Source organism: Chinchilla lanigera, unplaced genomic scaffold (genome assembly GCF_000276665.1).
Source record: "Chinchilla lanigera isolate Chin_1 unplaced genomic scaffold, ChiLan1.0 scaffold00018, whole genome shotgun sequence".
NCBI classification, from domain to species: Eukaryota; Metazoa; Chordata; class Mammalia; order Rodentia; family Chinchillidae; genus Chinchilla; species Chinchilla lanigera.
The window spans coordinates 10,774,189-10,786,490 of NW_004955419.1; the positions used below are offsets into that span (position 1 = coordinate 10,774,189).

Sequence of the window (12,302 nt, forward strand, 5' to 3'; positions counted from 1 at the left end):
TGTATATACAGGAGCCCAAATTCAGAGCGAGACAGATTACCCCCAAATTCTAACTCTTATATTCATGGGCTGTGTGATTTTAGGGAAAGAAATTTGTCCTTGATGTACGTCTTTAGGTCATTGTTTTATTCTTGTTTCTTAATAACCTTCCTCTGAGTATGCCATAATTACCATTGTATGCCACTGTGTGTATATAACTTCTGGGTACATCATAGATCTCTTAACAATGTCACCAGAATGACTAGATGTTCAACATTCTTACTGCATAAAGAGTGTGTGCAAGTGGAATTTCTGTGTGCTGAACACCATTTCAAATCCCTTCCTGAGGAAATTACATAATAAATCCTTTGCGAATTGAATACCATTGTCCTCTAATCTATGCTTTTCTTTTCCTCAGGTGGAACTTTTGAACAGGTAATGGGTTGGCACAGTGCTTGACAAAAGATACAAAACATTTATAGGAGAAACTAGCTCCTTCTATCCCCATTCTTTAGCTGCTTAATTCTCCATCGAGGACAACCACTTTTACCAGATCCTCGAGTCTCCTCCTGAAAGAAGTCTATTATTTAGACATCTGAAGCCCTGTCCGTTAAAGAGTCCTCAGAATCAAAGTTCCTGCTCTTCCCTGCCCACGCACTCACCCTTAAGGCTCTCTGAAGGGCCCTCCTCCTTGGGTCTTCTCTCTAGTGAAAAGAGTTTGTCAGTCCTTCTGTCCCTCTCTTTTCATTTACCAGCCTTTTGTAAAAATTAAAAAATGCTGAAAGCATAAGGTTAAGCAGAAAAATGACCACATTCCTTGCTTCAGGATTAACAGCTGTCTGGCCAATATCTCTTTATCCTTTGGGTAATGAACTGTTCATAGCATGTGAACACATTGCCCTTTCCCTGCGGGTTCCTCTCACTTTGTCTCTGAGCTTTTCTCACCCCATCTCCTCCCAGGCCCTTCAGTACCCGGTCATCATTGCACATGACTTCACCTCTCAGCTGGGTGTGACTACTAACCCTCCCGGCTCCCTGCCTGCCTGTCCCCTTGGCATCCGTCACAAGGCCTGGGTACCCACAAAGCATCCTTTCTGATTTATGCAGCTGATCAACTCACTTTTGCTCCAGAACCTTTCCTGACACCGGAAGTGCAGCTCTACCCCACCCACTCCTTAGCCTGGCACCTAACGCCTTCCACTGTGTGGCTCCACAAGTCCTTCTCATCAGCACTGAAGCTGAGGTTGCCTCCAGATGCTGACGTGCTCCATCCTTGGAAGTGCTCCACAGTGACCCCTCTTCAGACTCCATTTTCCTCCGCTGGTGCCCCATCCATCCTTCCAGCCCTGACTTAAATCTCTGGTTCTCCATAAAGCCTTCCCAGGCCCTCCGTGTGGAAATGAATTGCTTCCCCTCCTATTCCTAGCATCTCACTGTGTGGTAAACATAAGCCATGAATTAGGTTTAAGGCTCCTAAGGATCTCATTTGTCCCCCTGACTTGCTTATGATCCCCTGGCTGGCAAGGACTAGTCATATTTATCTTTGTGTCTCCAGTGTCTGGCTCTGGGCTTGGCATACAGCAAGCCCTTCACTGAAACGTGTGTGCAGTTCAGTTGTCCTGAACGTTCTTAGGCTTATGCAAAGCAGTGGTAGCCTTCCATTATTTAGTATCCACTGTGGACCTGGTATTTTGCATGTCATATCTTCTTTAATCTTCAAAGGAGCTGCACAAAGTGAACAGTATTATAGAGACAAAGTACCTGGAGTTCAGAAAGGTAAGATATCTCCTCAAGATTACACAGCCCGGAAGCTGCCGAGCCATGGTTCAACCCTAGCTTCACATCGCTGCACAGCCTCAACTCCTCCCATTATCCATAACTCCTGGGTCACTGTGAATTTGTGGAGAGGAGTCGGGAGGTGGGGTGACTTGTCTTCCGTGCTGGTTGAAGGACTTCACAAGCTTCTGCAGACTCTTGAGGCTCACTGGTGGACTGTGCTTCTTTGCAGGGGGAATCAGCTTTGGGAGAACCAAGGGGACTTCGGGTTCAGAGGCAGATGATGAGACGCAGCTGACGTTCTACACAGAGCAGTACCGCAGTCGCCGGCGCAGCAAAGGTAGCGGAGCCCTTGCTTGGGAATTTTCCAGAACCTGACTATGTGGAAGCAAAGCCCAGGAAGCAGATTTTCTGATCAATGGCAAACCAAACTCTTTTTTGACCCAAACTGGTTATCACTGAGCTTGCCACCTGGTGCCCTAGCTGGACTAAAGACCTTCCTTTTCTTTTCCCCCTGCTATGTACTTTATTTACTTCCTGGCTTATATGTTCCTTCAGAGTATTTGAAGGATTTTTTTTCCCTGCAATTTATACAGTTTTTAAAATTCAGCTCAAGAAATAAAATTGATATTAAACAGAAAATAAAAGTAAAGAAAATTACCCAAACTCAAGTTAGGTCATTGCAGGGAAACCCAAGCCATATTGTGTAGTGTGGTTCTCATAAGATCTGCCAAGCTAGAGATTCCTAGCAGCAAAAGTGAAAAAGGAAATATATTAAAAGTAAAACTTACAAAGATCTATGGGACAAAGCAAGCATTTGGGTCACAAAATTCTATTTATCTGGCACTGAAACTAAGAAAGAGGCCTCCAGTTAGCGCCCATGTGACTTTCTAGACTGTATCTTCAACAGATAAAAAAAAAAAAAGGTATTGATGCATGATTATTTATCACAATGACTGTCCATGTAAGGTGATGTCAGAATGTTGTAGCAACACTCCATAAAGGGCTGAGGTCTGTAGTTCTCTGATTGTTCAATGTGTTATACAAGAAAATATGGTGTGTTTCAGGAAATCATCTGTGAATGTCATTCTTCACCTCTGAGAGTTTTATAAGAATAGGAAATTAGCAAGCATGAGTCCATTCTTGGAAGAGACCCTGGGCGGCAAACATGCGATCCATGCCAGAGATTAGGCCAGAACCCACTGAAAGGAAGACGCTGTGTCACTTGTGCAGGCATGTGACAGTGTGTCTGGCCCTCCCACCTGTGCTGAAGTACCTGGGGCAGGAAGGAGGAATAGTCATCTTCCCACATATCATTCTCCATGCATGCTGTCCATTTGTGATGGACATTCAAAGCGCATACATTCTCTGGGCTCCATTTGCTCTTAAGTGTAAAGTTATTTACCTTCTGTGTGGCTTCATTTTCTTATCTGTGAAATGGGCCTTGTAGCTGCCTTATACAATTGGAGACGAATTTTGACTCAAATTATATATAAAAATTTCTCATGGTGCCTGGAGTATACTAAGGACAAAATGAGGTAGACACTACCAAGGCCAGTTCATTTCCATCCTTGCCCCTGCTGTCTCCCCATCCTTGGTACAACTTTTCCAGACAGAGTCCTGTGTTAGGAGTGTTTCCACTGACACCTCCCCTGAGAAGGGTTTTCAGCCTCCGCTGCCATTAGAATAATGGGGCCTGCCTCTCCCTCCCATGCCTTTCTAGAATCTGCTGCACTGAAGATTTAGAAGGAGGTGATCAATAATTCTTGGCCTGTCTTCTCCCTCCCCCAATCCAGCAGCTGGTATCAGGGCTGGGGAACTTGGTGGGTCTCCTCAGCAGGACTGGGCTATTTACAGCTAATTGGGAAAACATCCATCACTGAGAATGCCCCCCATAAATCGGAGTTAAACTTAAAAAAAAAAGTCAAAAGCAAGCCACAGGTCCCGAGATAAACGATTTGGCCCAGTACCTCCAGATACTCAAGAAGGCCGAGCTGGCTGTGACGCCTCCCCATCTCCTTTCCTGGCTCTGTGGCCTCCTGAACACCAAAGCTGCTTACTTCATTATTTGCCTCCATTTATTTTCCGCTGAAGACACAGCCCTCTTCCTTCACCTTTGTTTGTTTTACTTCTATCTTTTTCTCCTTTTCTTCCTGCTCCATCCTCTATCACCACCTCCTTCTCTTCATTTTCTTCTTTGCTTTTGTTAGTTTCTATTTTCTTTCTTCCCATTCTCCCCCACTTTCTCTTCCTCCTCCTTTCTTCTCCTTTCTCCAGTTATTTCCTAGTACATCTTCTCATCCTCTTTTCCTTTCTTCCACACATACCACAGATATTTGTTCAGCACCAGCCTCTGCTCTACCACTCTTCTAAGCACCAGGGATACAAACCAGGTGACAGTTCCTGGAATCCCCACACCTATAAGGTTGTGTTATATGGAACTATAATTAGATGATGGCAAATTCTTAAGAAAATAATACAGGGAGGTGAACTGAGAGGGTAGGGAAGGAATGGCATGTTCAGACTCCCTATACATAATTACCCTCGCATATTCACAGGCACTTGGTGTTGGTGAGGTTGTCGGTCTGCTACGGCTATTGCTAGGATATTTATTGAGCCCAACGTGAATTTTGTTCTGGCAAGTCCTCTGCTCTAGCCTAAAGAACTTATGCCCAATGTCCAGTTCTTCAGATGCCATAGAGTTGTGCCTCGTGAAGCTTGTGCCTTTTCATTCTCTTCTTCACATTTTGCAAAGGAATCGAGGGACCTTTGATACTTGGTGTCCTAATGGGGAAATATATAGTACAAAAGTGAGCCAAGGAAGGCCCAGGAGCACATGGGGATGAAAAAGCAGTAGGACAGAGTGTTAAGACAATGGATTCTGATGGTGGGTTATCTGGTTCAAATCCCAGCCCCACGACTTACTAGCAATACCATTGTAACATGCAACTTACATCCCTGTGCATAAGTTCCCTGGGCTGTAAAGTGGGGATGGTAAGATTAAATTTCTAGGATGGTAGTGGCGAGCCTATGGCATGAAAGCTACAGCAGGCATGCAGAGCTCTCTCTGTTGGCACATGAGCCAAGGTGCCCCAGCAGCCTGGCACTGGATAACAGTTGTTTTTCTAAACTAAAACCTCAGTATTCAGGTGGAATTGTTGTATCTGTACTTTGCAATAAATAAAAGGGTTTGGGGATGCAGTTGAGGCACTCAGTCTCTAAGAGGTTCACCATCACTGCTCTAAAAGGATGTTGTAAGGATTAAAATTGGTCGATATCTTAAAGCATTCACGAAAAGGTTAGGATTGGAGAAGAAAACGCTGTGACAGAGCCAAGCACCACTATCCATGCCCCTTTTTTAAAAATCTGAAATGTGGAAGAGTGGAAGGGTAGAAGCTGGTAAAATCTGATCTTAAAGGTCACTTCTTGTTCATAAGCCAGTGCCACTAGATATGCATTTGGGAAAATCCTCTGTTTGTTTTGAAATATACCTGATGTCCCCCTCTAGCTCCCTTTGTATTCTGTTTGGCTGTTTCACGCCCACTGCCTCTCTCTCCCCTATATCTTTTTCCTTTTAACAGAAGGTGTCTGCCTATGACATCTGTTATCCTGTTTGCCTACATTGACTGCCTTCCTCTTCCTTGATCACCCAGGCCTACTTGGAGACCCATGCCCTCAGCTTTCTTCCTACCATTGCCAGTGCCATCCAAGCTCCTTCTTGTAGTCTGCCCAGGGTATGTGAGCTAGCCTGGCTGGGACAAATAAAAGATGATGAAGTACAAGGAGGAGCATGAAGAAAAAAATACAAATACCAGGAAACATGAATTCCTATGCTGACCGGGAACAGTCATCTCACAGCATTTGAGACTCCATGTTAATGGGTTATACACTACACTTCCATTTGAAAAGTAGGATCTGAACTGTGTTTCCCAAATCTAGGAGTACATGGACATGAACGAAGGCATTCATCTGCTGCTGTCACTGAACTGGAAGTTGAATCTTTAGGGCCATACTAGAAACCACAGTGCTGGTTTGCCATCAATTTTCTGTGATCATGGCTAGGTAACTACCTGCTTCCGAGACTCACTTTCCTGGTTTCTAAGTAGAGGTTGAAGAGTGTTGCTCCAAAGCACCTGAGTGGGGGTGGGAGTTGAGGTCTTCCTAAAGGCCCTCCATGAGCTGCACAATTTGGGTGATGGCTTTAGATGACTTTAGAAGACAAAGTATAACCGGATGTTGAACTGAGCCCCTCATTCCAAGTTTGAACCAAGAGAGAGGTGGAGGAACAGTAGCTAAATAGAGGATGGCTTCCTGTTAAAATTGAGAAGGGGGTCTAGGTCTCATCTATGGCTTTACCACTCATCTTCCACATGAAATGATATAATGTTCTCATCTCTGAATTAGGGTAGCAGCACAATGACATTACCCTAACAAGGTAATGGTAAAAGCTAAATGAGATAATGATGATCTCCTTCGTAACTTCTACTCCTCTCTAAAGTTTCTCACTTTCCCTTCTGCTGCTGTCCTCATCCTTGCCACCTGCATCCTTTGCATAAAAACTGCTGAAAGCCTTTTCTCAATGGTTTCATTTGCTGGGGTCCAGTCCATTATTCACTATGGATCAAAACTGACCATTTTCTTAAATGTAAGTAGAGATCATGTTGTTTCTTCTCTTAGCTTTAAATGCATTCCTGGGTGGATGAAATGTGAATTCTTTATCATCCCCCAAATCCCAAGTGGTCTGGCCTCCTATGTCCCTTGGGCTGTCTCCACTTCTGCCCCCAGGCATCTACCCCAACACTCATCTCTTTGTCCTCCCAGAAGCTTCACAAACTTCCTGGCCTGGTAGCCTCCTCTGTATTTTACCCACATGTTATGGTTTATGTCTGTGTGTCTCCCCAGTGCCTCATGCGGACATGGGGCAAGCTATTAGAGTTGAATAATTGTGGGTGTGAGAGCTACACCCGCCCTGGGGTGGATAGGTTGCATATGTAAGGGAGAGAAAAAGAGTTCTTGAGGGCATTCCTCCCCCATTCCGCACTGGTGGGTGCTTGCAGGTTAGCTGGGTGCTGCCGCCCTGAGATGCAGCTCTCTGCCACGTGCCACTCTGCCTTATAATTTGCCAAGTAAGGACTGAAACTTCCACAAACTGTAAGCGAAATAAACCTTTCCTTCCTTAAATTTGGGTGTCAGGTATTTTGTCCCAGTAGCGAGAAAAAAAGTAACCAAGACACTCCACTTACTCTGGATCTTCACTTAAATCATGTCTTCTGTGAATTCATCTCACACCTCGGCTTCTACATTTTTTTCCATGCCAGATTCTGTGATATTCCCTCTGTGTAGATATCATCACCGCACTATTTTAACATTTACTGATATGTAAGTTTGTGTCCTCCAGGTCCCGTGAGAGAGATAGAGCAGGTGTTCAATTCTGCCAGATCTGGCTGTGAGTTCTGACCTTATATCAACCCTTCTGTCTGGTCCTGTATGGGCTCTGAACCTCTGGGCACTTACCTCCCTTTGTATAAAATGGAGCAATTAATATTGACCCCCACAGAGTGAGCAAGTCTGGAGGAGGAACGCTCTGGGATTCATCCAAACATGTTCAATAAATGGTTGTTCTTTTTTGCCACATTCCCTTTCCATTTAAATCATTCTAAGCTACAAACTAAATCAGGTTAAAATTTCATTTTTGCCAATAGAATCTATTTTAAAAAGAGGTTTGTGATACAGTCTGGACACAGTCTGTGAATTTCTTATGTCTCAGGTTCTTTTAAGGGAAATGGTACTGTTTGTTTTTGTTTTTGTTTTTTTTAAATGTCTGTTGTGGCCAGGCAGAAAGTCATTCCAGAGCTGAGAACTGCAGTAATCAATATAGTGGGCACAGGAGGGAGAGACCCAAAGGGACTGAAAAACAGACTAAGAGACCAAGATGGGTTTATTGCTGCCGTTTGTAAATAAGGGATCAGCAACATCTTTCTGTAAGTGGCTAATGAGTAAACATTTTCATCTCTGCAGGCCACATAGACTACATATGCTGCCCAATGTCATTGTTGTATCATGGCAGCTGCCATAGATAACATATAAATGAATACACATAAGTGTATCTCAGTAAAACTTTATTTTCCAGAGCATAGTTGTACTGATCACATTTTGCCTGTAAGCCATAGTTAGTCAGCTGGTTCTCTAAACTTTCCACAAAATACACCTTTATGACTGGTCCAGGTAGCATGAGTGAATCTTCACGATGTTTTATAAAATGAACCTGACCTTGTGTTACATGATTACACTGCCTCAGGACTCTTCCACAGGATTCTATTTGGTCATGTACATAATTACGTGGGAATGAGACTTGTTTCCAATTTACTGACAGTTTCTAAAGAATGTACTAATCAAGTAGCGGATGTGATACATTACCACTGGACTAAAAGTCACTTTATCATGGAGATAGCATTGCATATAGCAAAGAATGCTAGATGCAGAGTCAGGAGATAGTCATCTGTACCTCACTAGAACTAATTTCGTGGCCATTGGCAAGCCTGTGATCTCTCAGGGCTTCTGCTTTCCTTCGCATCTTGCAAGCGTATTTATGTTACATCATTAAGTCTAAAGTGTAGCCCAGTTTAATCTCTGTTTATGGAACAAACACCCTTTCTAAGCACGATGTTAGGCTGTGTGGGAAATGGGGTCCAAGCCACATCCTTAGTGTGCTTATGATATCCTGGGGGATGAGGATGCCATCACCCTGAGAGGTGATGCCTATCAAGATAAACTGGTGTTTAATTCAAGGTCCAGATGAAAAGTGCAGATGGTGCGTCCAGCTGCAGGCAAATTGCTGAGTAGGAAACAGAGCAGAAACAGCTGCTGGATTGTATCAGCCGTGCAAGAATCCAGCATGAGCCTCCCAGCAAAGCTCTGTGCTGTGGCTGTGTGGCCTTAGGCAAAGCTCTCTCCCTCTCTGCACACTGTTCTTGTTCTGCTGATTCTAAAGACGCAGGTTTTCTGATTCCCAATCCTATGTGCTTACTCTAAGCCTTGCTGGTTAGCTCCAACAGGCAGAACCAATCTTGATTTTGTTTATTTTTGATTTTAGTTGCTTGTTTTAATTTGGCAAGTCTCAAGCTAGGGTTTTCTGTAGTGATAAGGTGCCTTGTATTGTAAGCAGCCCTTGATGCTGAGGTGTGTCGATGTGTTATGATTCTTTCCATATTGATCACACACATACACACACACACACATGCATGCACACGCACACGTGCACACACACGCGCGCACACACACACACACACACACTTTTAATCCCGTTTTAGAGGAAAAGGACAGACGAGAGAAATTTCAAGCCACACCTGCAGAAAGGGCCTTTGAGAATTAAAAGTAGGCAGTTGTTCCAAAATCAAAACTGAGAGTACCAAGATAGGGCACAGACTCTAGGAAATGGAAGAGTAGAATAAAAGAGGAATGTTCCAAGAATAGAACCTGCCAAAGTACGAGGGCTGAGGGTACCTGGTGCACTGAGAATGGTGGGGAGAGGACGCCAGGATCGGACCGAGCCCAAGCTTATGGCTGCAGGACTAATGGTAGAGGGGTCCATAGAAAGGGGGTACCGTGCCTTGATTGTTGATAAAGATAACTACCCCACACTGTATTCACCACTTCTCATTCAATCACAATGATTTTTTCCATCTTAAAGATAGTTCATCTTTTATGCACATAGAAACTCAGACTCAGAAAAGGAAAACATTTTCCCAGAGGTTAAAATGTCATCTTTTTAAATGAACAAAAACAATTGCGGTCAAATGTTAAACATAGTAGAAGCAGGACAAGAGATAAAGGATTCTCTCTTAATTTTATGAGCCTGATAATGTTTCACTGAAATCATTTCTAGACCGAAACATTGAGAAAACAGTGATGCATCTAAATTGCACACAGGCTTGGTAATCTGCAGGCGCAGGTTTAAATCCTTGCTCTTCCATTTCCTAGCTGTGTGACCTAGGGCTAGATGCTTTCCTTCTCTGACTTAAGCTTCTCAAACGTAAAAGAGGATAAGTCTAGTTGTCTCTCTGTTCTCCCTTAGGCTGCTGTGAGGATTATATGAGGTAATATATGCAAAGGACATGCTTAGCCAAGTGTGCCTGCCATGCAATCAGTTAAATGGTAGCTAGTTGAGCTCAGTGTATCAGTGGCCAAGCCACACACAGCTCATGGCCTATTTCCTGTGCATTGGCCCACAAACTGGTCTTGCTTCTAGAAAATAAAAAGGAGAGATTTTCACTGTAACCCTAAATTTGGTGATCCTGGCATCTTGGGGCATTGTGATATTGTGTTACACTTCACTGTCCACTGCTTCTTGCCTAAGGATGACCTTTATCACAGGCGCAGCCTTCTGTATGTCTGCAGGCTCATGACGAAGACCTGCTACTGAGAGAAGAGCAAACACTGCAGCCAACCTTATTTGTACTTAATCAGCCTTCAAAGTCTTTGTAACCGAAGTGACCCGGAAAAGATGCCCAGAATGACTTGGAAGAGATGCTCAGGTTTTGGAGGCAGGGAATGATATCAGAGGCATAGAATGGGTTGGCCTATTTCTTGTATCACTCAGGAGAGAGCCATATCGATGCCATTGTAACTGGAGGCTTCAGACAAAGCATGTACCAGAAGACTCACCCTCATGAGTGGACATAGAAGCACCTTCTCATGATGGATTTATGTGGTTATCTGAGGGTGTAAACATGAGCATAGGGAAAGCAGAGGGGGATTAGGACAGGACAGAGAGGCAGGGAAAGGAGTGCTGGATGAAACTGCAAGCAAAGAATGGAGACAAGGTCAGAGGGAGGAAGAGGCCACCAAGGGAGGATTATATAATTTCTGGAAGTTCTGAACTTTTAGATCCAATCCTAGATATGTTCTTATTTGGTTAGGAAACTAAGCAAGGCTATAGGTCTCCATCTCAGTCTGTCAAACTTGACACTTATTCTCAACAGTACCATTCTGAGAGCCCATGTGATGGGTTAACTGTATCACCTTGGTTACCTTAACAGCTGCCCTCTGGATTAGTAAAGAACACTTCTGGATGTGTCTGGGTAGAGTATGGAGGTGTGACCTGGAACTCTGTCTCTAGTCTCTGGTATCACAGTTCACCTGCTCTGCTTCCCAGCCAACATGAACTAAGCAATGTTGTTCAGACATGTCTTTCCACCATGACATTTCTGCTTAGGAGCCAGCTAACCATGTACTGAGCTCTCTGAACCATGAGCCAAATTAAAGCTCTCCTCTTTTAATTTGTGGATATTGGTTATTGTGTCTCAGTGACAGAAAAGCTGATTAAAACAGTCTATGATAGAAATACAAATATGGAGGAGGGTGAAAGTAGAAAGGAACAGAAGAAACCACATTTATGTATTAATTCTCTCTATGCTAACGACACTTTTTAAATGCATCATTTTTCCTATAATTGTAAATAATATTATAAGAAGGGGTATTTGTATCTCCACTTTACAGATGAGGAAATAAAAGCTTAAGAAACCTCACTTATCTCAGGCTACTGTGTGATAGGGAAATGTGAATTTAAACTACTTGGTTTACAGACCCAGTCATGACATTCTGAGGATGAAAGAGAGATATCATGTAAAGCATATTTCAGGCCCTGCTTAAGGTGTATATTCAGTAGGACATGGGATAGGTGCCCAGATCTCTCCTGCCACAAGAAGCCTAATAAATTCCCTAAGAACCTCCTAAGTCAGCTGTATGACCCTCCTTGGGGGTTCAGTTGGAGAGGGGCTTGTACTAGCAATAGCTATGGTCAAAACAAGTTCCACCACTGAGAAGTCAGTTCACTACGAAGGACAAAAGTTAGCACTAGTGGCACCAATACCCCTAATAATATTTGATCAGGCAGAAAAATACATTACAAGGGGGAACTTCCAGTGTTTTGGTGGAGCCAGGACAGCCCAGACTGTGCTCATCTCTTCCCAACTATACTCAGAGTGATATCATATCAGTAGCTCATAATCAGTTATGGTGGCAATATTTACACCACATCACCAAATTTAGGCTCACAGTGAAAATCTGTCCTTTTTATTTTCTAGAAGCAAGACCAGTTTGTGGGCCAATACACAGGAAACAGGCCATGAGCTGTGTGTGGCTTGGCCACTGGTACACTGAGCTCAACTAGCTACCATTTAACTGATTACATGGCAGGCACACTTGGCTAAGCATGTCCTTTGCATATATTACCTCATATAATCCTCACAGCAGCCTAAGGGAGAACAGAGAGACAACTAGACTTATCCTCTTTTACGTTTGAGAAGCTTAAGTCAGAGAAGGAAAGCATCTAGCCCTAGGTCACACAGCTAGGAAATGGAAGAGCAAGGATTTAAACCTGTGCCTGCAGATTACCAATATTTACACAAATTGGCAAACACTAAAAATGGAAGTACCCTCTTTCCCCTCAATGTACAGTTGTTAAATAATTTCTGGAATACTATTAGTGTGAAGAGTAAGTTAAAAGTTAGAATTTATCCTCTGGCTGGGGTTCTAGGGCCATTTTC

The 12,302-nt window shown here is 43.5% G+C and overlaps 1 protein-coding gene across 2 annotated transcripts in view; it reads left to right on the forward strand.

Moving 5' to 3' along the window:
• Astn2 (astrotactin 2) overlaps positions 1-12,302 on the forward strand; it is a 901,354-nt gene that overhangs the window by 287,989 nt on the left and 601,063 nt on the right. For both annotated transcript variants that reach the window (XM_005382610.2, XM_013513260.1), the window contains exon 5: positions 1,988-2,095. In XM_005382610.2, coding sequence (XP_005382667.1) covers positions 1,988-2,095 — 108 coding nt within the window. The remainder of the gene's footprint in view (positions 1-1,987; positions 2,096-12,302) is intronic.